Source organism: Lagopus muta, chromosome 3, assembly GCF_023343835.1.
Source record: "Lagopus muta isolate bLagMut1 chromosome 3, bLagMut1 primary, whole genome shotgun sequence".
In the NCBI taxonomy this organism is placed as follows: domain Eukaryota; kingdom Metazoa; phylum Chordata; class Aves; order Galliformes; family Phasianidae; genus Lagopus; species Lagopus muta.
In genome coordinates, this window is record NC_064435.1 from 21373308 (window position 1) to 21401051 (window position 27744).

Sequence of the window (27744 nt, forward strand, 5' to 3'; positions counted from 1 at the left end):
TTACCTGAAACAAAGCAAATAAAAGTTTAAGAAAATATTTGTAAAAGCAGCTTATGAGGTTACATTAAAAACAATTGCACCCATTTTTATTTAAGTAGAAATGGCCAACTCTCTGTAAGCAAAAACTAACAGTTAGCAGATGCCAGTTTTTAAACGTAGGATGAGCAATGAATAAAAAATGTTGTTTTATAGCATCTTTTAGGCTACTTCTATAGGATCTTAGAAGCCACCTCAGGGAACAACTGGTCATTTTAGTAACATTTATTAAGGGTTTAATATTTATCCCATTAGTTTACTTACTTTGATTTTTAGTTCCTATACTGGGCACTAAGCCGGTATATAATACTATATATACTATATAATTGCAATCAAGCTGTGCAAGTACAGAAATAATTTAAAACACAAATGAAGCAGCTTAGCACATCCATACTCAAATTGAACTAACATAATAACCTAATAAGTTTTCCCCTTCTACAAACTGCCTTGCAAGTGGACATGGTTTGAGGGAAATACTGAGGAAATTGAAAGCACAGCCACTAGTCTCTAGCTTCAAGGCAGGCAAACTCCCACAAATTCAGACACTGGCCTGCTGGAAATGTGTAACTGCTAATTGGCACTCTAACAGTACTTAACTTTTAAATATTCTATTTTCTCCTGCTTTCTTAATACATTCTTATTTCTTTCATCTTTCAGGACACGCAAAAAAAAAATCACCACAGCTAGCAAACAGAGGAGCCAAGCTCTTTGGATGCAGCTTGGTATTACAGCCACTGTGCAATACTCTCTCATACCTAACAGTGACAACAGTGTAAAAGTCCTCAAGTTCAAGCTTTATTAACTTGAATTCTTCCTAAAACATGAACAAAACCCTTATCCCAGGTAAAACTTATGAGGCCCTGTAACAGTATTAAAAACTTAATTTCTGCACATGTTCAAAGTAGTAAATTATCGCAAAATTCATTTTGTCGTTAGCCCAGGATTAATTATTATTCACCGCAGAATTCATGCTGGTGCAGTTTTACAGGATAATTTCCCTATTTTATTCAAAAAACTCATAAGATAGACTTTCATAAGAAATATATTCTCTGTTGACTTACAAGTGAACAATGAATTTTTAAACATACATTAATGTAAAGGATAAGAACCATAACAAGGTCTAAACTGTGATTAGCTTATCTTTAACCCAAAGTTACCTTCGGAGCCATCAAAAAGCAACACCTTCCCTATTTCACAACACTATCTTGTATGAGGATTGCTCTGAAAGTAATTTCTCCTATTTCGTTATTTGGCCCACGCTGTCAGAAGCGGATGTTGGTATGGCAGTAGAGGCTGAACTTCCCCAATATTATGTTACGTGTTGTGCCGTGGCAGCAGAGGGGCAGTCTGACAAAATGGCGTCTGATGTGGACGTGTGTATCGGAGCAAAGGTGCATCATTGAATTCCTCCATGCAGAAGAATGGCACCCATTGACATTCGCTGATGAATGTCTATGGAGACCAACAATGAATCTGAGCTCAGGGAGGTGGTGGGTGGTGCACTTCAGCAGCAGTGACAGCGAGTCACCTCTCTATGTGCAGAGTTTTACGAGCGTGGCATGCAGCCTCTTCAGTGCTAGCAAAAATGCACAGCTGGTGATGGTGACTATGTTGAAAAATCATGTTTTGTGGCTGAGAACTTGTTCTATCAAACAGTGTTGTTATGCTCTTTGTATCTGTTGTAGTTCCCATAAAAATAAATATTTTCAGAGCAACCTACATATTTGTTTCTGCCATGCAAGATTTGAGAGGATTGTTTTAGAAATGTAGATTTTTTTCCTAAAAAGCCTGAGAAATTACAGCACAGTATTTCCTCAGACCTGAATCCAGTGCAGATGAACTGAAATATTCTTATGCAGCATATATGGTGTTTACATATGCAGATAATATGATTTGAAATGTCACAGTTTTTATTAGCATATTTTGGATATAATCTACATAGGTCTACTACTGTTCAACTATGTAAGTTAAACTGCATTAGTATAAGTAATGAGAAACCACCCCCACTGAATTTCCAATAAAACTTCATAACAAACAACATATATTATACTTAAACCCCAGAGTCATCTTAATTTATAAAATATACTTCATCACAATGATACATCTCTTTCAGATACAACAGTCAGCAACAGTCACAACGCCATGAAAAATTTGAGTGATTGATGAAATTGACTACAGCAACTTCGAAAATGCAGTAAAAGGCTCCTGATGTTGCATTGTATGCTACGTAATATATATGGTACATCAATGTACATACATACACACACACATATAAAGATATAGCTAAGTGCCATTTTCCCTCTAATATGAACGCTAGAAAGTAAAAATAGAAAATTCCAAAAATTCATGTTACAACAATGCAACGACAACATTAAATGCTGAATGATGCAACCACAAACACAGCAGGTCTTCCTAAACCTGAGACAATAAAAATTTTATACTACCTGTTTAGTTGTGTTTAAGTGTGGATTAGTTTTATTCACTTATTAATAAATTTAGGATGGTGTTTTTAGGCACTGGAACTTTGGCATCCACCTTCTCAAACTCTTTTGAAAAAAACCATAATGCCTTGGCAGAAAGCACAGGATTCTATCTGGCACACGAGTAAGATATTTATTACTGCCCACAAAAGCAGCAGGATGAGAACAGAACTTCTGTCTCCACATAATGCCTGACTCCCACCTCCACACCATTTTACCTTTGCCTGACAGACAAAAAGCTAAAGAAAAGAGTAAAAACCATGCAGGGCTATTTCTTGGCTGCCCAGGAAAACCTCTTCAGATCTAACTGGTAAGTTGAGTGCTCTCAAGCTGCCGTCTTTACAACATGCTTCTGTCCTCTCTGACTCACTTTCAATTTCTAGGAAGGCATTATTTTAACTTGAGACCAGAGCCTATTTTTTTTTTAAATACATAAATGTTCCCCTACATACAAAGGTATTAAAAACAACACACTGAAAGCTAATTGTAGGAGCAGAATAGACAGAACTTTGGCCATTTTATTTGTAATAAGCCATATTTCTCTGGCTGCCTTCTCACATCAGGTCCCTGCATCCTCAAGAATAGTTTTTATTTACTTATTTATTTGACAACAGTCTGCAAAGTAACCATACATCTCATTAAATTCTTACTCTCTGTTCCAGCAGTCAGGCAAATGAACTGCAATGATTTCATTTCTCTCTTCAGGAATACGCACGAGAGTGAAAACAATTTTTATCAGGTACTTCTCTAATGCTTTTCTTTAAATGTTATCAGTATATTTATATGGGCAAATATTGGGATATTCAGCCATAAGAAATGCTTTTCATGAAATCTCCTTCGTTTACAACTCTTCTGTCATTAGAATAAAACAAGGAGTTAGAGTAATGTGACAATCCCTATGACAATCCGGTGCTGAGAAAGTAATACTGAGGGGCAGGAAGAGCTGGTTGCTAAAAGGTCAGATCTTAATTAATTTCACATGTTTCACACACTTAATGTGATTCAGCTACGCTACAGATTATACGCTGTACAATCCTTAAAACACAACTATGTACTGATTAATTTGTAAAGATGTCCTAGAAGTCTGTCAGTTGTTTTCCTTTGCGCCACTCCAGTAATGTGGAGTGCCACCTCTTTGACATTTATAGCCAGGAATGACTGTTCAATGACCTTACCTGTACACTTGTAGTCTGAAGCTACTCCCTTAAGCCCAGCATCAAACACCGACACTTCTATCTTCTGCTTTCGGTGGTGGCAGCTGAGGAGCATGGAGGGCTGTGATACAACCAGGTAAAGAAATGGCTGTAGCTCTATGTCACCCGTGCCCCTGCGACCAGGTTGCCGAACAATAGTTATACCAAGGGCTTGTCGAGCAGAGGACCTTGTGGAAGCATGCAGGGTTTCCAGTGACAAAAGACCTGTTTTTCTTCCAGAAGTCAGGGGAACATTGCTGTTCAAAAGGTCGTCTGCTGTGACGGATGAAATAGACGGCTGACTGGGCCTCTTTGCATCGTGGCTGCTACCTGAGCCTGCTTCTGGAAGGTTCAAGGAGCTTTTGCTTATTTTCTCACCATCTTTCTGATCTTGTGCCGATTTCGACTTAGGTAAAGCAGTGCATGAGTAAGTCATCAAGGAGATCCGACTTGCTGTAACAAAAATGTCGAAAGGGATGAAATTGAGGTTCTTCACAATGGACGACTGGCGGGAGGGCTGGGCAATGCGGTGCTGGCTGGTGCCACTATGCTGCTCAATCTGAACAATCCTGATCTTAACGCTGTCGCTGCCAATTCCACTGTCCTGTGCCCCACTGTACCGGGAAGAAGTCTCAACAGTTCCTCCATCTGATACATCCATTTTTTTTTGCTCTTGTTTGGAAACCTTCAAAAGAAAATATTATATTAGCTGATGATATTCGTATCCCAGCTGTTTCCATTTCAGTGGCAGCAAACAATCACTATATAAACACGATGTCAAAAAAGAGAATTATAAAAAATATCTGCCAAGTTAACTTAAACACAGTAATCACTCAAGAAAACACAGCAGGTGTCTGTTCCAGTGAGATGATGACTCTCAACAGATGAAGTGCCAAAACAATACGTGAAAGAAAAATAAAAGGAATAATGATTTCTAGGTTTAAACTTCATTCTTCAAAAAACTCATTTGTTATACTTGAAAGATTCTACAAGAAATTTATGGCTTAATCCATATCTCTGTAAAAGAATACATTGTAAATAAAAAGCTCCATCATAAGTATTTTCTAGTTTTGAGTAAAAACATTTTTCTGTGATTGTAAGAAACAGAATGCAATATAAATCTAATACAAAATCACAGAATGACAAAACGGAAATTGTAAGATGAAAAGAGTAAATATTATGTTGTAGAAAGAATATTTTTCTTAGAGAAATGGAAATGGCAGCTGCCTTATATAAAATTTCAAAGTTGAAGTGTCTATAGACTGCCTCTGTGACAGTGTGATTCTTAGCTTAGCAGGGCCCACCCAGTGTACATTATCTCATCTGTGACATCCACAGGGTTTCAGATAAGAAATCATTGCATATCGACATACTTCAAAAAGAAAACATACATCACTGAAGAGACAGTAAAAAAAACCTGTTGTAGGAAATACTACAGTGAAACAAAACAAATCTGCAGGGTTTACTATCCAGGGACAGAGTAGTATAGCAAGAAAGAGAGACGCAAGACAGGGAGGTGCTTCAAGTTACAAACATTTCACTCCAAATTCTGCTACTGAAACAAACAGAAATCCTACAAGAACTTGAAGAGAAGGTAGGAATTCTATACGCAAAACTATTTGGAAAAAAAAGACCGCATAAATTCAATAATAGTAATAACAACAATGATGTAAATCAACCCCTGTGATTCATTCGGAGTTTGCAGATGTGTATCACCCATCATAGCTTCCACAGCATAACCAGCACTTCCATCTGTGCTGCCCAGAAGAAACATTTCTGCTCTATATAGTACAAGTTAACATAAGAAATGCCCTAATCAATCAGATTCACAATTCATCCAAAGCAGTACAGTGTTTTTGACAGCAACAGGAGGACACAATACTGGGAGAGAATGTGGACCCTGGCACTTCCTGCAATTTGCTCCCTCTGTAGAAATAAGGTGGTTGGAGACATTAAAGAAATGCCGCTTTTTTAAAAGGTTTCTTTATATTGTTCTTTCTGAAAGAAAGGCAAAAAAAAACCCTCCCCCTTTTTCTTTAAAGGCATGACCATACTGGAGAAAAGTATTACAGAGGAAATCCTAAAACAGAACCCTTAACTAGCCGAGATTTTCTTTGAAAAGGTTTTTGCCAGCTCTGGTTACAATCTTTTCAGATTCACTCATGTACATATTTTTCAAATAACCAATAAACTTCCTTGCGGCTGATTTGTATGACAGACTTGTATCACTGACTTGTAAAAGTGATATCACTTTTAATGCAGCCTCTGTAAAAATATCTGGAGACCATTCTAACAAATTACTTGCATTATAAGCAAAGGAACCATGACTCCTCCTGATAAGCTAGCAAAGTTATACTATTTATGTCTCAGCCCCTCAGTCTGGTAAACTATAAAGCGTTTTGCCCATATCCTGTACTGATGGTACTTTCAAAATGACATAAATGGTTTCATTGCTCATGCATTCAGGGCCAGCAAAAGACAGAAGGGATGGAGCTATGGAACGATGTTCCTATGTCATTCCATGGAAAAATTGACCAAAAAGAAGTAGAAGGCATGTGCTGCTACGCCCAGCAATTAATTGATGCACAGCCTTTAGTTCAAAATTATAAAAAATCTTCTTAGAGCACAGAGTTCTGAGGAGAATTGCGTCCTGTTTTCTGAATGCATTTTCTCACTTCTTTAGGTCAAATGTATTTGACTAAAAACCTAGTTCCTTTTTTCTGTGTTGTTTTATAAGTCAATATGTATTAAATACACTCTTCTGTGTGAAGCACCTCAAGGAAGGTAGAAAAGCAGCTCTGCCTCCATCCCCATTCAGATCTTAGCATCTCTGCTAAGACTACTGCAAGGGTGTTAATTGGTCCCAACTGCTGCGTTTCCTGCTATGTGGACACTCAACTGAAAGAATTACTGAGGCCCCTGAGTCAATTCATGCAGGTCACTGAACAGCAGTCAGATGGCAACTTCTGCTAAGTATTAAGCGGCTTGAGACATGAACCACCGCCCAAAATGCAAAAAAGCATCACATACTACTGCAATTTTCCATGCCACCCAGTTCCACAATTAAACTTTGACTTATTTATTCTCTTACCATATGTATTACAAAGGTTGGAACAAGTGAGGAATGATTTGCAAGACAGCCTTTAATAACATTACTGTTTACACAATAAAGGTGCAGAAGTACCACTGGAACTTTTTGCATCTATTTCTGCTCAGTAAGCATCAAGTCCTCTTCCAAGTCACACAGTTAACCCAAAAATATGCCTAGTAATGAACCTGGGCATCATTTAGCTATTCCTCTAATGGGATAGCACATGAGAGGCAAGGACCCTCAGGATAACTCCTCCGAAAAGATTTTTGCTTTACTGTAGAATAAATAGGCCAATACTTTAAAGACGTCACGAACAGCGATATCAGCTTGTTGCTAGCAAATGCAATGGTAACATTTATCATTGGGCTGTATTATATCAATTCTCTTACTCTTTACATAACCCATTTAAAATGAACAATAAAAGTTTTCTTTAATTAGCTACTGGTGTGCATTAACATGATTATGATTAAACCATAAAAACCAACTGTACATTACTCTGGTCCCCTATCCCATGTGTTTTAAATTATTTTAGTTGAAAATGTACTTTGAGTCCCTTTTAAAAGTTCGACCTTCTGCTTTCAGAGAATTAAATGCATATTACTGTAGTGGAGAAGATAATGTTTCAGACCTCCAGGCATATATTAAACACACTGGCAGCACATTAGACAAAATGCTTTACTTATTAGATACTTCCTATTCTAAACAGTGTCATCAAAGGCTAAAAACAAAATCCATATAAAAGCTGCACAATGCTTCCACACAGAACCTGTGCCAAAATCCCTGTACTTTCCAACTAATGAGGAAAGGATGTGTACTCTTAACATATGAATGTAAGATTTTCCAAGCATTCACTTTAGGAAACAGGACTATTGATTCCACATGGCTTATGTTAAATGAAACTGTATTGGTAAAATAACCTTTAAGATATTTGGCATGATAACTGTAATTAAACAATATTCAAAGGAGTAAAACAAAAGGGAATTTGGTTCCACAATGGCTAATTAAAATAAAATGAAAAAACACAGCATGTCATCTATCAAGATAAATTGTTATTGTTTAAGAACTATTTAAATACTGTTAAAATATACTTTTAGATAAAATCTGAAAGGACTGGAAAAATATTTGTGGCTTAAAAATGGATAGTTTGGCGAAGAAAAAAGTATAGGATGCTGAAATTTTATGCTGAGATAATAGCTTTAAAGCTTTGAGCATAACCAGATGGTACTTAAATCAGAGGAATTCTACAGTTTCACTGTCAGAATGAGTTGCAATATGGAAAGGTTTTCAATAGCTAGAAAAAACATGTCAAGATGATAGTTTACTTAGATCACTTCAGTGCATTTTCTCATCTTTTCACAGTTATATATCCTATCAATACTAGACACCATAGGAAAGGTGTTGAAAGCTACACGAGTAGCTAGGGAACAACGGCTAATTCTTCCTTTTCATGTGTTGAGATAGGTAACTTTTCTAGCTTAACCCCTTGAGTTCAATAGGGCATATGACATATATATCCATCTAGTGAAAGGGCATGGAAATAGCATGTCCTGCACACTGAGTACACACTGAGAAGTACATCATAAAATCCAAGTAAATAAATAGATTTGCTTTACAGAATTGGCAAGTACTCCCACCTGAAGCCAGTGCAACCGTAGCCAGGTAACTCATTTATTTTCTATTTCTGATAAAAGCTTTCAGATGGTAGAGTCTTATCTTCAAAGTTTTCACATCATAAAGGGACGCAATAAAACTATCAAGGTAAACACACAAATAGACTTTAGACTATTAACATGTTTTCCAAATCAGAGAATGGTGTTGTACAACTGACAACAGTTTTCATTACATCTTCACTTTCTTAGTCTCTCAAGAGTTTTCAACAATAATAAATGTAAACATGTGTGAAATTCCACTATAAACCTTTCCATCAGTTTTGTTTTCTTATACTGGCACTTTACAGACTAATTATCTAATTAATAGATCCACGGTAAGCAATATAATCTTTGGAAGTGCAACTGCTCAAGATCAAAAACATCTACATCTGCATAATTTTTCCAGCTTCTCAGATTAATTATGGTTATATAATGGCTCTATTGAAGTAAAATTTCCAGCCTCCAGCACAGCCATTCCTTGACTCTGATCAAAAACCTTCAGCCAATCATGAGATCATTCTTCACATTACATAAATTATGGAAAGAGTCACAAGTGTGAAACCACAGAATCAAAGTGCCAATCACATCTGGTACATCACTGTGACATGTGACCTAGTTCTATTTCTTTTCCTAAAGCAGTAGTATTTTCATGGAAATAAAAACTGCTTACCACAGAAAGTGAGCTACAAAAAAGGAATGTCTTTCATTTTCTTCCCCATGTTGTGCTTAAACTGGAATCAAGAAGAAAACATCATGTATTTTCTTTCTGGATTTATTCTAGATACTTGATCTATTTCATCAAAGATTCTCTAACTGTCTTTGATGCACCACTGTTTTCCAAAGATTTATTTTTTTGTAAAGCTGTTTACTACATTGTTCTACAAAACAGTTTTATTTTGATTTGTACATAAGTTATATAAATGAATAAAATTCTGGTAATCATTTTTTACACTGGCTCATTAATCTGACATGGAAGATATAATGAAACACACACATAAACATTTCATGGTACTAAATTACTTCTTCCGGTCTAATACAATTACCCTTAAGTTTTAAATTAAAATTTCAGTCCTGCAGCTTACTATAGACAACTTGTTGGCATTTGTACTGATGTAACAATGCAGAAAGAGTTCTATATCCAAAGCTTCCTACAAAAAGGGAACTATTTTAAATTAAGTAAAACCAAGGAATATCAGAAATTTCTGAAACAGTTTATTTCATATAAAAGTCAAATGTATTTTTCCATTAACAGATTTTCTTTTTAATCAGAATTTGCTGTAAAACTACATGATTGTGGTGTATATAGTCTCACAGACCTCCAGGATTCAATTTGAGTTTTCACAGTACTGCAGGAATTATGTGAAAGATGGGATGGAGAGGAGCAGTACAAACTCAGCTTTTTTTCTGTAATGTTCTTCCAGCTCCTCAAATCTGGGTTAAGAGGCCACATTTTATTAAACATTGATCCAAATATGCATAAATCAAAGCCATGCTAAATGTCCCAATTGTAACATGGTTATATGCAAATGCTAAATCCTAACTCCAGCACAATTATTGTTGTTTAATCTTAATATAAGCAGTATTTTTGTTATGCTATACGACTAAAGGCCAGTAAGGCTCTACGTTCTTTTTTTTTTTAAATTATTATTATTTTTAAGGATGTATTTACAAGTTGAAAGAAAAACAGGTTAAAATCTGGCAGAATTCTTTGTCCAACAGCAATTATAACAGCAGAATTTTTTTTAAAATGTATTAGCTTTTTGCACTACTTTTTCAAATTTAATTTCAGATATTTTAAGTTTGCATCTTTTTTTACATTAAAAAAAAATCTGTATTAAAATAAATATATATTTTTACTTTAAACACGATGAGGATTTGTTCATTTTAGCACATTCTTTTTCAGGTTTGGGCCAAGAAACAATCATTTCCCATGAGAGACTTACTTGTATACTTCACTTGGACCTGCTGAAAAAATATTTCATCTTGATTTTGCATGATATTCTCTAGCATTTCAGCATTAAAATTTCAATATTAGGCTGCTGTTGTACTAGTCTCAGATTTAAATCCCATTTCCATGCAGAAAGATTACTCAACCAAACTGTGATCTAGCATTGATCTGATCTTACAGAAAGAACTTTGTCTCACCAAGTTAACTGAACGTATCATGAGGCTGAGTTAACTCAAATACACTGATGTGCTGAAAAAAAAACCACAACAAAACAAGCAACAACAATCATGTAAATACTTGCAAGTTTAAATACTTAAGGCTGTAGTTTCACAACAGAAAGACTGCACTCAAACAGTAGAGGAAGACCAATGGTCATATTTCAGAGCCCAGTATGGCAACATAAATAGGTTGGCCATTGAATAGCCTGCAGTGGGATTACTTGAAGGGGTATTGCCACTGACCAGCCCTAGGAAATCACAGTGCTACTGGGTGGCACTTCCTCCTCTACTGGGATTAGGTGCAAAAAAATCTGGGTGCAACACACTCTGTTTTCTTGACCTGGTGATCAATTATGGATCAGAAACTCTCTTAAGTGATGAGGATTTTTAAAGTGAGAACTCAACAATTTTTAGATCAGTTAAGAATAATAAATACAGAAATATCAGATGATTCAGTGTTATGACATACAGAAATGAGAAGTTTAACAAAGTTGTTTACTCCCATTGGAGTAAGTTGGAATATTCTGCCATTAACTAATATTCAATATTCTGTAAAATAACTGAAAAGGTGCAGAACCAGATGCCAAATACCATGGCGGTGATTCAAAGCCAGTTTCAGCAAAGCCTTGGAATGATAATTTAGACATTGTTTTCAAGGAAAGGATGAATGAATGTATGAACAACAAAATTAGTCATTATTCTAACACAGTAAATTGTTAGCTGACTATGAGAACGTAGAATCTACCTGCAGCCTCTTAATCAAACAAGTGTGGAGTGAAGTGAACCACGTACCAAATGAAATGCTCATTTTCCTTCAGATATATTAGAGCCTTGCATGTTTTCAGCATCTTAAAGACAATTAAAATAACTAAAACCACAATAGATAAGGAGATATTACACACAAACATTGCTCAAGTCAACAAACTTCCTTCTACACTATTTCCAGTAATGTCAGACTGAGTCAGACTACATGCCAGAAAAATCCACAGTGCAGCAATCTCCAGTGAGAAATATCCAACTGCTGGCATACAATTGCTCACTGAAATATATGCTGGGATGTTGAGTGCCTAAGGTTTTAAAGCTTCCAGATGTCTGGAAAATTATCTTCTCTGCCTTAATTTTTTTTTTTTTTAAGTTGTTACATTTCATGTGTATCAAGCCAGATACACTTCTACCTTGTTCAGTTTTTGACTAAATCATCTTTCAATTTCTGTAGAGCACCTTACAAAAAGACATCATGGGGAAATAAAGCACATGAAGCACCATAAGAACTAAAGACCTGTAAATTAAGAGTTTCAGAATACAGTTAGTTTGGTGTAGGCCATCACAAAATACTCACATTTCATCTACAGCAAAATAAGAGTTAAAGAAAAGTAAAAAATTAATGAATGGAGAAAAAAAGCCAACAGCATATAAGCGACCAATGTTCTGCTTGAATTACTACACAAATACTAACAAATTTTAAATGCTTACAGAGATAATCTTTACCATGTACTTATATTGATATCATGTATACAAAATGCATATCACAAAAACGTACATCTTTTATTTAAAAAACAGATTTCAATATCATTTTACATAATGGAAAATTCTCTATCAGTCTGCAGCACAGGCTGCAACACCCCTGAAACGCCTGCAATTGAGTTCAGGTTCTGCTTGCTTAGAAATACATGAACACTGGCTATTCACCCAGACTAACCTCCTGACATTTATTAATCTGGTAGCTGGGCACAACTGATCTTTGGCATAAATACACTTGCTAGGCTTCAAAGCAGACAAATCTGGACAAATACCCAGTGAAGCACCCAGCCTATTGAGAATGAACACCAAGGAGCTAACAAACACAGAAATCCCAGATGCTCATTATCTAATAAACACTTATCTGGAGAAAATGCCTTTTTGCCAGTTGGAATGAATTTTATGAAACAGCGGGAGATTTTAAAAAACACGTTGATTAGTTTGGTGTCCATCTCCTACTGAAAGACAATGACAGTTTCATGAAAAATTATTTGTGATTCTGAATCTTTGTTACTTTCTCCTCTCTGCATTTTGGGAGCGTAGGAATCACCACAAATGACTGATCATTATCAACCTAATTTTGGAGACCAGATTACACATCCCAGTAAGAAACCAAAGATGATGCATGCAAGATTACAGATGAACTAGTCCAAACACACACACCTAATTACTCCTGAAGTTATAAGAAGAAAAGATTTCCTGACTTCCCAAAATACTACCTTAATTCACTGTTCTTCAGATGACCTGAATGAAATTCGTGGGCGGGATCCCTATTCAGTAAAGTTAACAAATTTTACAACCAAAGAATCACCTATCACACAGAATCACAGAATCACCCGGGTTGGAAGGGACCCCAAGGATCATGTAGTTCCAACCCCCCTGCCTAGCAGGGCCACCAAACATACACATTCAGATTCAGACCTATGTTGGCAAAGACGTTCAACATCAACAAGTACAACCACCAACCTGACCTAACAAGTCTCATCACTAAACCAGGTCCCTCAGTACCATGTCCAAATGTCTCTTATATCTCCAGGGATGGTGCCACTCTTCCCTGGACAACTTGTTTCAAGGCTTGCTCACCCTCTCCATGAAGTAACTCCTCCTTACGTCCAATCTAACCTCCTCTGGAGCAACTTCACACTGTTTCCTCAAGTCCTATCACTTGTCACTTGAGAAAAGAGACCAATACCCTCCTTGCTGCAATCTTCTTTCAGGTAATTGGAGAGAGTGATGAGGTCTCCCCTCAACTTTCTCTTCTCCAGATTAAACAATCCCAGTTCCTCCAGTCACTCCCTGAAAGTCCTGTTTTCTAATCCTTTCACCAGTTTTGTTATTCTTTGCACATGCTCAAGCAACTCTATGTCATTATAGCAAAGGGTCCAAAACTGAACACAGTGTTTGAGTTGTGGTATCACCAGTGCTGAGAACAGAGGCACGGTCACTTCCCTAATCCTGCTGGCCACACTATGTCTGATAGTGGTCAGGATGCCATTTGCTTTCTTGGTCATCTGGACACACTGCTGGCACATGCTAAGCCAGCTGTCAGCCAGCACTCCTGGGCCCTTTTTGCTGCACAAGCTCAGTTTTATGCATTCTTGACTTTATCCGGCCTCCCAATAATATGAAATAGTTGCCAGTGTTCATTTCTGATAGTATTCTACCAAATTGCAAAGTATATTCCTCTATTTTGATGGAGAGAGCTAAAATTAGTGGAAATGTTAGGAGTAGTCCAGACTGAAGCTTTCAGTCCTGATTCATGCAGTGAGTCACAGGTAGTTTGTGCAGAAGGTACAGAGCTAATGAAATAAGTTGGAAACACCTAGAAACACATACTGAGGAAAAAAATTCTAACATGAAATGATACTAAGCAAAAGCATTGACTAGCATAGCAGAAACATCAGTCACATAGTACATGCAAAAATCTAATAGCTCTAGAATCTTGTCTCTGTATAGATACTGGTGGCCAGCTAACTACAGAAATTAGTTCAGGGTAATTTGAGATGGCTGGAAATCTGAGTTTGATTCAGTAGAAGTTATTAGCATGATGTGCATGACTCATATCAGCGTCTATCACAACCACAATCCATGATTTCACTGATACAGCAGCTGGTATCTCAATCAGAGTGAAGCTAGCTGTAAAAATGTACAAATGGAAATATTTGTAATATTAGAAATATGCTGCTTTTCAATTTTCTCCGTACTCACCAAAAACATTCTGCAGTGCATGTCAGTGGGACAACTATAACTGTATAGATAATAGACTATCTAAATAAGAATACAAATAGGACTGGATTTTATCATATTAATCAAAGCCACAGGGCCTACAGCAGTCCTTTGTGGGCCTTGTAACTGGAGGCAGAAAGGGGAAAGCCTAGTCCCTGTACTGAAGGTTAATTGCTCTCAATCTTAAAAAGTAGTTTACTGCAATTTTACAATATTGGCTTTTCTGGTAGATGGCAGAATACATCAATCACACACAAATAGCTAAACTGTTAATTATACTTCCAGTCTGAACTACATGTCTGTATCTGGGAAGGAACAATATTACATTCTCAGCCTTGTTCAACAAATACCTAGTACAACATTCAAATATTCAAGACTATTGGGAATTATTGCTGCTGAGATAAATTAAGTTTCCTGCAAGAGAGCATAGCACAAAAACAAATTGTTGGGTTTCAGATGAATTCAGAAACAGTAACAAAAAAAATCTTTGCTAGCATCAGAATTGCTCATTTTGCCAGAACTCCTCCTTTGAATCCTGTAAGACAGTTAACCAACACAACTGTCTTTTCCCACTGAGTTAAGTACGAAGGAAGAGGCAGCAAAAAATTTCATGAAAACTGAATTATCTCTTCTGCACCAAAGGAGTGCTATGACAGATGAATTTTAAAGTTATGAACTAAATAGATGCCTCGTTGACTATGGAAACAATATGTGTGCGTATATATGAAAAAAAAAAAAGGTGATGGTAATTGATTAGGATGTGTAGAAATTGTGGGACCTGTAAATGGTATGGAATAACGGGTGAATATTGTCTTAGTTTCAGCTGGAATTGACTTATCTTCAGTGTCTGGTATAATGCTGTTTTGCTTCTAGGAGGAAAACAGTGCTGATAACATACCACTGTTTACAGTTGCTGCTAAGCAATGTTGTACAGAGCCAAGGCCGTTCTCAGTGAAGGCTGCAAGGAGCTGGGAGGGAACAGAATGAGGAGAGGTGACTTAAACTGGCCAAAGGAATATTCCATGCCATATGAGATCAATTTTGGAGGGGATGGGAGTTCATGTCACTCGCTTCTGCTGCTTGTGGGCTAACTGGGCATGGGTTGGGGGATGGTGAGCAATTGCTTGTGCATCACCTGTTATACATTCATATATATATACAGTCATAACTATTATACTTTTCCTTTTCTCTATCTTAGTAAATAGTTTTATCTCAACCCATGGGTTCTACCTTTTTTTTCCAATTCTCTCCTCCATCCCACTGGGAAGTGGCGAGTGAACAAATGAGTGTATGGTGCACAGCCACCTGCTGGGCTACACCACAAAACCTTCGTCAATCGGCTTCATGGTTTTTTCTCTAAAGCTGGCACAGTAGATAAGCTACAATAAACAAATTTTCAGCTAGTTGGAATACATTTTAATTACGTAAAAAATTAAAATTAATAATTGAAATTAATAAAGTTAATTATAATTAATAAAGCTTATTCCAGAGATATGGAAGAGTAGCACATCCCAGATCTCTTTTGTTCTAAGAGTCTCAGAAACAAAAGTTAACAATTAGGGTAAGGATCAAACTATATTCTTCCATTTAAAATACCTACTTTGAATACAGTCATCTCAAAATTTCCATAGTGTGACTGTAAATGCAATTTGGACAGCATTGCAGGGGCACAAATGAAACTCTAGGGTAATTTCAAATATGTTGAAAAAAATCTGCTTAGATTTGAAGTATAAGCCTAAGTTATGCATGCTTGCACATTCCAGGCTAACATGCAACTCAAAACATTTGTTCATGAGACATTTTCAAATATTCACTGTGTATGTATGCATCTCCATATCCACAAGCATGCATACATTCTTCTGAGTCATCCTGATGTGCTTTGCAAAATGGACCCTTTCTCTTAAACCTTACTCTTTAGGATGAGTTCACTTTAGTTCCTCACCTTTTTATTTATCTTTTCAGAAAAGAAGCATTGAAGAGTCTTAGTAACAAAGTAAATTTACAGCCATGTTCCCAGTACATGAATTGCATCTAGGTTTCTACTGGAATAAAAGTGTCTGCTTATAGGAAGTATCAAAAAAGTACTGCATGGCCCTTCAAAAAGATCTTTTTGCTGTTTTTGGCAATAAAATCAAATGATGAGACAAAGCTTCCTATCAGTGGAAACAGGGTATGGTGATGACTCAAGATACTGGCAAGGATTTTATTTTGATAGTATCCTTGAACAAACCAAAGGCCACTTTATTTTCAGGAAAACATCCGACAAGTGGCTTTGTGGGATTCCAAGTACTGGTAGCGCTACCAGGAAAATGATGCAAGTATTATTCAGCTATTCCAACTAAGGGTTTTTATTGGCACTCTCAGGAAGTAACATTTTTAGTGCTCCCTCTGACACTGTCAAGTTGCAAGTTTACTTTTAAAGCTTTATGAACAGAACAGCCCACTGACAAAAAAAAAGATCAGAAGATGACTACCTGCCATATATCTTTCAAAACATTTAGCCATTCCAAATTTTTAAATGCTGCACTAAAAGAAAGACGGCATAAACAATACAACAACCATATATACAAATAATAATATATAATAAAATATAAATAAAATAAAAATAAAAAAATATACCATATATACAAAAAGTTTGTCTTCATCTGAACTCCTTACAAGTCATTCTACCAAAGAAGATAACTTTGTTCAACAGAAATTGTAAAGCAAGACTTAATGCAAAAACTTCCATTTGACTTTAACAAAGATGAGGAAATACTTTTTTAGTTTAAAACACTATAAAAATTCTTAGAGGAATACAACTAGCTAATCCTGCTCAGCGTAAAACTGTTGCAAATGGCACAAGGAGATTACTGCAGGTCAGACTCATGCAAATTCAATGAGAGGAACCTGTAAATATCACTTTATTCTGAAGAGTGAAATAATTTGGACCTGTTGAATATCTTTGCACCCACTACATCTTTTACAAACAAACGGCTATCCTCCTCCATGTTTAAACTCACCATTGCTAAAGAAGAAATTTTATTTATACAAGTATTTTTGTCACTCTTTAACTGATATGAAATTCTTTTGAACTCCTACTAGAACAGGTATATAAGTTTTTGAAAAAAATACCCACATTTGTTTTTCCTGCCAAAATCTCTGGCATGAGTTACAAAATGTCACATTCTGTTAGGCAGTTTCTGATGTTGCAGCATTAACTGAGTATGAAAGCCGACTACCACTGGCCACAAAAACTGAAGAAGTAGGAAGGCAGCTATTAGCAGCACTATATTCTGAAAGATTATGCCTACTTGAAGACATTCATAATCATGATAAAATATTCCTTAAGGAACAGGACAGTGCTGAAGTGAAATTCTGGACTTACGAAAAACCACATGAGATCAAGCAGCATATTTTAACCCAAATTAACCAACCAGATCACAAGTGGATAAACAGCGTCTCCTGCCAACTACTGAACAACGGCTTTCCCTCGGTGGTAATACCTGGTTTGGTTTCTCTCCATCCATTTCCTGATTTTCACAAGCAAGAAAAATTACCATCAAGACTTCCAGTCTGCTTTCAAATTTGGCTGGGAACACAAAGTAGTATATACTATTTGGGAAGACTGGCATACAGAGGGATCATATTAGCTTTATTTACCTCTGAAAGCTTGTTAAAATGAATGAAAAAGACTGTTTCTCATGAAGGAAAGTCAGAGGAAAGTGAGGATTCTTCTTGCAAAGAAAACACAGTATTTCAGAAGTTAAGATTGCTCACTATCTACTGACAATGACTTCAGTTATGTTTCACTGGCTTCCACTGTCCTTTCTGTTCTTATTCCTCAGCTTTCTCTTTAAGAAATAAAACAACATTTCACTTGCAAATCGAGGGAATTAGATCATCCATGTGTTCATTAGCGTCAAGAATAAAGTTTTTCGCAGTAACAAGCAGGTGATGTTCTATATAGCGAAGAAACTGTAACCATTGGTGTCTCAAGGTAAAGTTGCCTCAGAACCAAACTCTAACATGTGCCAGCATTAGATGACTCGAAGGAGAAGATTAGTAAGGATCAAAGAATGCAAAGCCCTCAATCATTCTTCGTGTGACCTACCACTCAAACTTTCGTCTCCTCATCAGATGATTAAGCAAATCATCACCATGACACATTCAATATCCATAGTGTGAGAAACTCCAAGCACATGCTCTCTCACACTTCTGCATATGACGGTTTTGAGCCTCTATGCTGTCCAGTCTTTTTAGAGATTCTGAAAATCAATTCCCTCAACCTATTATTTTTTTCAACTATATTCATGATTTAGGGAAAACTATCATGATTCTCATACAGTTTCTAGTTTTCCTTACTATTGTTATTATTTACAAAGTTAAACAATTTGAGATTTTTCTACATGTTCTGTGATTTAAGGAACCGTTTGAATTTTAGACCTATTTTATATGAATATTTTTATAATCCCTGTAAGAAAGAACTTCTTTTGATTATTATATTAAATGATCTGGAAATCCAAAGTTTTAAATCAACTTCACATACTGTTATTAGAAAACATCTTTATTTTAAAATATGATAACATTTAAGTTCCCGATAATGTAATAATATCCACAACTTACATTCAAAATATTGCCAGGCAGGGTATTTAATAAAGAGACTGGTCAAAATATTTCTCTCTTTTACTCTATCCCATTAAGGCTAGCGTCAGACAAAAGTAGTGTAATCCACATAGCAGACAAGGGTCTGGTTCACATAATCAAGTAACACAGACTAAGAAAATAAAAGGCACATGAAACCCAGTCAGCACAGGCCATGGTTGAAAGTCTCTCCCCATCTTTCTTTCAAGCCCCCTCCACGCACCAAAAGGCTGCAGTGTGGTCTCCCCACAGCCCTTTCTTCTTTGGGGTGAACAAGACCAGTTCTCTGAGCCTCTCTTCATAGGGGAGGTTCTCCAGCCCTCTGATCACCTTTGTGGCCATTTCTAGATCAACTCCAACAGCTCCACACCCTTCCCTTACAGGGGGTCCTAGGCCTGAATGCGATACTCCAGGTGGGGCCTCACGAGGGCATAGCAGAGGGGGACAATCACCTCTGTCACTCTGCTGTCTACCCCTCTTTTAATGCAGCCCAAGTACAGTTGGCTTTCCAGGATGCACATGCATGCTGTCAGCACATACTCAACTTTTCATCCATCAGTACCCCCAAGTCTCTTAAGGGCTCCTCTCAGTCAATTCACCACCCAGTCTGGCACTGGGGACTGTCTCAGCACATACTCAACTTTTCATCCATCAGTATCCCCAAGTCTCTTAAGGGCTCCTCTCAGTCAGTTCACCACCCAGTCTGGCACTGGGGACTGTCTCAGCACATCAGCAATATAGGAATATATGCTGCACTATCCCCCTTTCCCTGAAATGAAAATTCACAGCTTAAAAACTGAACCAAAATTGAGCAGATATGCAAGATCTGACAAAAAATGTGCACAGTGTGAAAGATAATTTTATGAGAAGTTTTTTACGGACTAATATGTCAATATCTATTGTTTCTGGGATGTTCTTGTTAAACATTCACCAAGTTTGCTCTGCTTCTAGTTACTGCAACAATTTTCAAATGTATAATGAAAAAAGTCTATAACCCCTCAGGAAGCTACCTTCATACTACATTACCTTTTTTATGTGCAAACACACTTCTGAACATCAAGACATACCTAAATTTGTGTGACCCATACAATATACAGAAACTGAGACTGTTTTGGCTCTCTAACACTGATTACCTTAAACTTCAGGAATCAAAAGGGAAAAGATAAACAGATTCTTCAAAAGAAACTTGTAAATGAGGATGCCAACTTCTCAAAGTTTCAGCATACTAAAAATACTTCCAATTACACAAGCTTTCCATACGGATACTAACCAGTCGACATAACATCTGTGCAACATGTGCCTCTGCCACTTCACACTTTGGCTGTCTGACTTCTTAAGTAGTATTATCTGGAACTTGTTTTACCAGTTTTCTGATTTTTATTATTTTTAAACAAAATACAAATGGAAAACAAAGTGGCGTTTGTCTTCAATTAAAAAAAAGAGATTTTTTTTATGTGATTTGATTTTTTGTCTCATTTTCCATAGTGGTAATAATTGATAAGCTCACATGAAGTTTCATTTAATTGCTCTTTGCTCAAGAGAGCCTGCTCTCTTAGTGTATCATTGATAAACAAGACTGCTATGAACTCCATTAGCTATCTCTCCTTCAAATTTTATGTGAGGTGCAATTGCAATGGCACTTTTGCACGTCTGCCAATGATCATGCTCTTTACCATACCATGAATCAACAACAGGCGATTGATGAGAGTACCATAAACTGAAATTATTTGCTAGAAGAGGACACATAAATGGCTGCACTGGTCAAACCAAGGGACCTTTCAGACTCCTGTTCTCTGATAGCAGACATATGCATAGGAAAAAGAAGTGTAAGTAAAAAAGCATAGAGGAGTACTCTTCCAAACTTCCAGAGCCAGTATTTTGCAGCATATCACAACTTATCAGAAATGTTTTCTTAATATGTAATGACAGAGAATGACATATCTTCTGCAGGTACTCCTGTATAGTCTCTAATATGATGAATCAGTAGAGATTGATTCAGCCGGCCTATAAAGAAATTGGCTGCTATATATTATAGCTGCCTGCCTTTCCCATCTTGGACATCTCAGTCAACAGCTAATTTGCTGCAGTTAGTGTGTTGCCTATCACTCGCTGAGGTGTTTGGTAGTACTGTTTGGGTTCTGAGCAGATAAGCGCTGTACCTCCCCCAGCCTTTCCTATTATTGTGAGGATTACAGGTAACATCCTGACTGCTAAAAAATGTACAATCTTTATATTAGCTAGACTCCAAAAATTTGCATCGTAAAAGAACGAAAACCGAAAGTTGAAAAAACTTTTGCTTTTTTTCCCCCATATTAATATCATTTATTCAGGAAGCTGGTGGGTTGTCTTTGCAATTTATCCGAGTGTGGGCTAAGCCTTATGGAACATGTCACATCTGCTGGTGGAGTTCACTCAAAGTGATTGGCCAAATGCCAGGTCTAGAAGCAAAACATCATCTGGCAGGCTGATGAACGCTGCTGAGGCCTGTGCTTGGAAAGCCTAGACACAGCCCTCAGAAGTCAAATGCCTAGAAGCAGATACTATAAAAGCAGAAAACATCAACAGGTCATGCCCTGAATTTCTGTAAGAAAACAAAGACCTTCTGACACCAGCTTTCCATTCTTTTTGCTCAACACTGCTCGCAGATGAATGACAATTTGTGTCCACTGGTATTGGCAATTAATGCAAATTATGCTTGAGATATATACCTGTTACAATTTAAAATTCCAGCCAGACATTTCAGTTCCAGATTACTCTGTGTGTGACCATTTCAACAGAAGGGTCTACCCTTCACCACCTCAACTTCAGGAGAAACTTTCTTTCTCTTTAAGTTGAACAGGAATACTTCACATTTGTGCAGGATCTGCTGTATTCTAATCACTAACAACACGTAAGTATGGTAACAGCAAGTAAGCTGAAGAATTCTGGAAGCTTTTTTCACTGTTCAGATGGCAGAAATAACAGAATGTCAGACAGATCTTAGAGGGATCCAAAACAGCTTCTAGTTCTACTGTGTGCAAATACTTCCATACTTGCAACAGTTGAACGTTGAATATTACATTCATCACTGCAGTTAAAAATTCCTGAATGTGAAAATAATGACGGATGGAAAAGATGACATGTATGGGTGTGATTGTTTCAAAAAACACATTATACTTGTTTTCATTACTGTGTTACTGTATCAGCTACCTGTGTGACATTCAAATTATGTAGAATAGGTACGAACTTAAAGCCTACTGAAGCAAGCAAGCAGAACATAAACAAGACTATATGACAAGTAGGGATGGAGGGGTTAGGAGGAAATACACTGCCAGAAGACAAAGAGTGAGTGAAAACTTCAGATGACATCTTCTGCAAAAGATTTCAGATCCTTAACTTCCATTTAATAACCAAGCATCTTGTACTCACTAGTGCAGCTGTTTTCTCACCTGAAGCCATAATCCTCATAAAAACATTGTGAAGACAAAGTAAGGATTTGAAAATATCTTTTAAGTTCTTCAGAGAAGATAGAAAATAACTGCATTTTCTGTATATAACTATATTAATCCTTACTTCTAAAGTAGATAGTAATTAAACAGGAACACTCTTTTGGTTGAGTTTAACCAAAATTAATAATTGTGTAGAAATAATATTTTTCAACAAGTCTAGCCTTACTTTGAGGCTTACAGAGAAGTAATTCATACAAAAAAACAAAAACAAAAACAAAAAACAACTAAACTAAAAACAGATTAATGATCTCAGTGACCATATTTACATTCAGGAGTAGAAGATATATTGGCTTGCAGTAAGATATGTTATCCATGCATGTTTATATTAAAAGGAGCAGACCACGAAAAGTGTTGTTTTGTATTTCATTTCTTTTCAAAGAGGACTTCTTATATTTTCCACTTCTAAATGCTTGTATGACAAGTAGATGCTCTCTTGCAAAAAATCTCCGGATATTCAGTGACGGACATCAGGAAATGGATTTGCCAGACTAAGCAACTCCTTGGGAACTCACCCGTTCTATCACTAATCAGCATTAAAACCAATAATCATTTATATTGAGAGAGTTCTACCAGTACATTAAATTTCCACGGCTATTTAAGAAACTTTTAGAGGAAGCTTTTTTCTTCAAGAAAATAGCCCTGTTATTAAAATTTCACCTATAATCTTAGGTGCATCACTGAAGAAATATACTATACTAAATACGCTTCACTCCCATATTTCTTTTCCTAGCACTTCTGTTTCTGCTCTCCATGTGCAAGTATTATATCTTCTTCTTGTAAGATTTTGGCATATATTAATTCCAAAATAGTGAATAATTATGAAAAGGCAGCAACATTCTTTATCCCTCAAGTAATTCATCATACACCACATATGCGCCCATACTTTAAAACTGCCAAGCAGATCAAAGCAATATTCTTTGCAACAATAGACCATACTCTATGAAGAAGTCAGTATAATAGGTATATTGTACATCAAAGATGAATTTATAAGAGAGTGTAAAATTAGGGCTTACTGTAAGTGAAAACACCACAGTGCAGACCTGGCATGAAATTCTTCACAGAATATTAAAGCACTTAAAAGAAAGATTTACACATAAATCATCACTTCTTTATTATTTTTGTCTACACTATTCCTTACACCGTTGGTGTATAAACCACCAAATGCAGTCCATTTGGAAATCACACTTTTAAAGATTAAGCCCAGAGTTCCAATTTGATAACTAAATATATATATGTCACCAAAATAGAGCAACACGGTGCATAGTATTTTTGAGGCAAGAGACAATTACTTAATCCTTCTATTTACCAAGAACTTCAAGTTAAATCAAGTTTCGTAACTAAGATTAATGATGTTTATATTTGCTCAACAATCCTCAGGATTTGATCTAGTAATATATTTGGGAAAATGTAAGGGTTTTCACAGCTTTAGTGCTGCTCCCCTCTCCCAAACACACACACAATTTTTTTTTCCCTATTTTTCTCCTTCAATACAGATGAGAAAATTTTTTCCAATGTTAATCAAAGCCAGTATGTATCCAGTGTATTTTCTCTTTATTCTCCCAACTTCCACAGTTAGCTACTTCAAATGTTGTTTCCAGTTACCACTTTTATCTTCATTCTGGAAATCTACAAGATTTCATTAAAGTTTGCTAAACCTCCTAATTTACTTAGGTTCATAAATCACTAAGAATTTCAGCTAGTTCTGCTTAAATAGTGACTAAAATGCAAAAAGTCCAGTATCAATGTCAATCCATCAAAGCACAGCTAATGCCTCCAACAAAACTGTATTGATAAACCATTAATAAAATCACATTTTTGGATTCTGAAATGAAATACTGAGAGGTGATGGTTAATACCTTTATTAAGCAAAATAGATATAGAGATTTGCCAGAGTGAGAGTTAATCACAGAAAAGTTACCCAAAGAGGTAATGCAACCTCTGACCTGGGAAATATAGAAAGAATTGCTGGAAGGTGCACTGGAAAGCCTGACTTTAGTAGTCGTGCTTCAAGCAAAAGAATGGTGTCCAGAGATGCCTTTCAACCTAAGCTATGTTTTGATTCTTGCAAAGAAATAATAAGCAGGTGTGAAGTATGAATAATTCTATTTGGGCTCCTTACTTGGTTCACTGAAATGAACAGCATACAGTGTATTATGTTTCACTCTGCTGACTAAAGGAACGATATGAAGATAATAAAATGGGGTGCCTTCAGATAGGCACATTTAATTGAAGGATGGTGAAGAGATGAGTAAACAAGCAGAACGTTGCATTTAAAATTATCAGCGCAGTGAGTCAAGGTACAGTTTTAAACTTATTAATGAGAAAGCAAGCAGCACCTTGAAACAGAAATATTCTGTTACTCATTACAAGGACCTAAAAAATGCAAGGAAGATAATAATAAAGAACAAATAAATATCTTGGGATGTAGTCAACCAAAAGCTTACAGGAATGGCTTAGTAAACTGCTTATAAATTTATATGGTCCACATCAGTTGCACAGCACTTCTGAACAGCGCCAACTCAAAATTAAAGTTCTTGGCACCTATACAAATGTAGGGTTAATCTGATTCTATCCATTCTGCTGACAATGGGAAAACATTGCTTCACAAATTATTAAAGATATTCCCATACATACTTATTTATAATGTTCATATCCAAAAGAGGCCCTGTGTCTGCAAAGTATCCAAGGAAGACAAAGACAGATTGCATTTCATTGCTATAACTTTCATATTTCAACAACTGTGAAAAAAACAACCTTTATTTACTCCATGATTTGGAAGGGATAAAGGAGAAGGAGTATGATGTGATACATAGATTAGCAGGCTACAAACAACTTCTGGGATTTGACAGGATGAGGAGAGTGAAATATAAGCAGTTTGGCTCCTCTAAATTATTTCCCACTTCCATCCAGACATACAGTGATGCAGAATCTGTGTGGGCAGGAAAAAGGAAAAGTTTCTTCAGCTTCTCATTAGCTAGATTTTTGGAAAGGAAGAGTTGTGTCTTGCCTTACAAATTCAGAAGATGCTGAACACTACGAGATTCCAGGAGAAATAAATAAATAAAAAGGAAATATTAATTATTCTGAAGATAAAGTATCCCTCGTGTACCATTATCTCACTCACTGAATAAGTACAAGAAGATTCAGAGAATGATTGAATTCTATGAACTGGAGAGAAAAAAAATATATATATAAGTAGTGGTTATGAGGCACAGGGAATATTTTATATTATGCTGGTTTTAATGAAGCATATAATTAGTATATACATATGTGAACACTTAGCTAATGAGAAAATGCCAAAGTTTCAGTAAAATGACACATTGTCAAAAACTTGCTTTAAAATTTCTTCTTCTATCATTTACATGAGATAACCATTCTTGCACAAAAGCTGTTGCAAATTAACCTAATATACTGAATGACATTCTTACTAGTGTAACACTCTATTGTTAGAACATTAGAATGTAATTTAAGACTGACCAAAAAAAACAGCAATAAAACATGTATTTCACTTACTGGCATGATTTTTGTCACTGGAGGTGATGTGAACATCTGCTGCAATATTGTAAAGAGAAATTACCTGCAACTAGGGAAGAACCTACCTCATTAATGGTACTGGAAGGTTCCAGTCCAATCATGTTGGCTTCCACCAGCTGCTGAAGAAGCTGTACTTGAGCCACATTGAGGAAGAAATCCAGATTTGTTGTCACATTGACCTCCAAAGAATGACCACATACCAAAATTTCCTATGGAGGAATGAAGGGAAAATATTAGATAACAGCTACAGAGCAAATAATTTTCAGCTTCTGTGTAACTGTATTATGCTCCACTGCTGTAGTCTATGTTTCAGCACTGATATAAAGTATTGATGTTTAGTAGATTGTGGTATTTCAGCATTCTAAACAAGGATGTGGAATATTCTTTGCTTTGCTTTCCACAGTGTATGTAACTATTATATTTTGCAAGGAAAGCATCTCGTGTGAGGTCTTGTTTCCATTTATTGGTAATATCAAATAGTGGGCTATCACATTTTGGTTTTTATTTCTTTGGCAATGGATACATGCAGAAACATCTTACTTTTGATGGGACATAAACTCTACTTGTTTTACAATGAAATCATGTAAATCAGGAACTGGAACTCAGTGATAACCAACCTGGTTTCTCTGTGACTGTAAACCAGACAAACCTTGGCAAAGTTAGCTGTATGGTCTCTATTCTATTGATGTTATCTAGCACAAGAAAACCTATTTCCTATTGCTGGCAAGAAAGAGAAGAAAAACAGGATCAGTCCAGAAGGGTTGTTTCCCATACTTCCTATTACTTCCCATGAGAAGTAAGTGCACAGTGTTCAAGCTCTGAGTAATCTAAAATAGACCTCTCCATCAGAGAATGTCATCCAGTGAACAGATAATAAGACAAATTTAAGTAGCAAACACATTGGAATTCATGAATATTAGGATTAGTAAAGCTTAGAGATTTTTTCTTTATTTTTGTTTTATATTTTTCATCTGCATTTGTGACAACCCTTTACATAAAACATTAAGTTGCGAATTTTTTCTTTCCATATGCATTATCTGTTTTCCAACTGTACACATCTACTAGTGTTGTAATGCAAACTTAATACCCTTTATATTTCTGCACTAGGTCTGTCTATTCTTTCCAGGAGCTAGCTATCATGAGAAATATTCCTTGTGAACAGACAAAAACTTACTGGCACGTCCCTTACATAAAATGTTTTAGATTTTTGAGCTCTAAACTATACCAAAAAGAGAGCCAATACTTTATTTGTGCAACATGCTTCACAGACTACTCATGAGCACGTTGACCCATAGACTGGTAAAAGTGATTGTTAAATCTGGAATAATTTGAAGTTCTCACACTAATGATTGGGGAGTAAATGATTTGTGGAAATCTGTGGGCTTGAAAGCCAGCTAAAAAGAACACAGATCAAATTGTGTCTTACAGACAGTACATAGATTGTATTTTCAGGTTTTTTTTATGAGAAGACTGCAAATACAATGTTTGATAATGCACCTCTTCTCAACATCTTTCCATCAAAACTCTTTTAAGGATACCCATTTTCTGTATTGCAAACAGGCTTATCTGGACAGGCTGTCTTTAATATCAAATTCCTTTCTCAAATTTTTTATCCAGCAGAGAAGAGACACCACAATTAATAATTATGACTTTTTTCCTTGCAGCTTGTGATATCTGTATTTGAAAACTTACCACACCTAGACGATTAAAATAGCAAAACAGTAAAATTTTAAGATTCTC

The 27744-nt window shown here is 36.2% G+C and overlaps 1 protein-coding gene across 6 annotated transcripts in view; it reads right to left on the minus strand.

Annotated features, from left to right (window-relative positions):
* Positions 1–27744, minus strand: part of VPS13B (vacuolar protein sorting 13 homolog B) — a 418623-nt gene that overhangs the window by 112088 nt on the left and 278791 nt on the right. For all 6 annotated transcript variants that reach the window (XM_048940337.1, XM_048940340.1, XM_048940338.1 and 3 more), the window contains 2 exons: positions 26070–26213; positions 3692–4394 (listed from right to left, as the gene is read on the minus strand). In XM_048940337.1, the coding sequence (XP_048796294.1) occupies positions 3692–4394; positions 26070–26213 (847 nt within the window). The remainder of the gene's footprint in view (positions 1–3691; positions 4395–26069; positions 26214–27744) is intronic.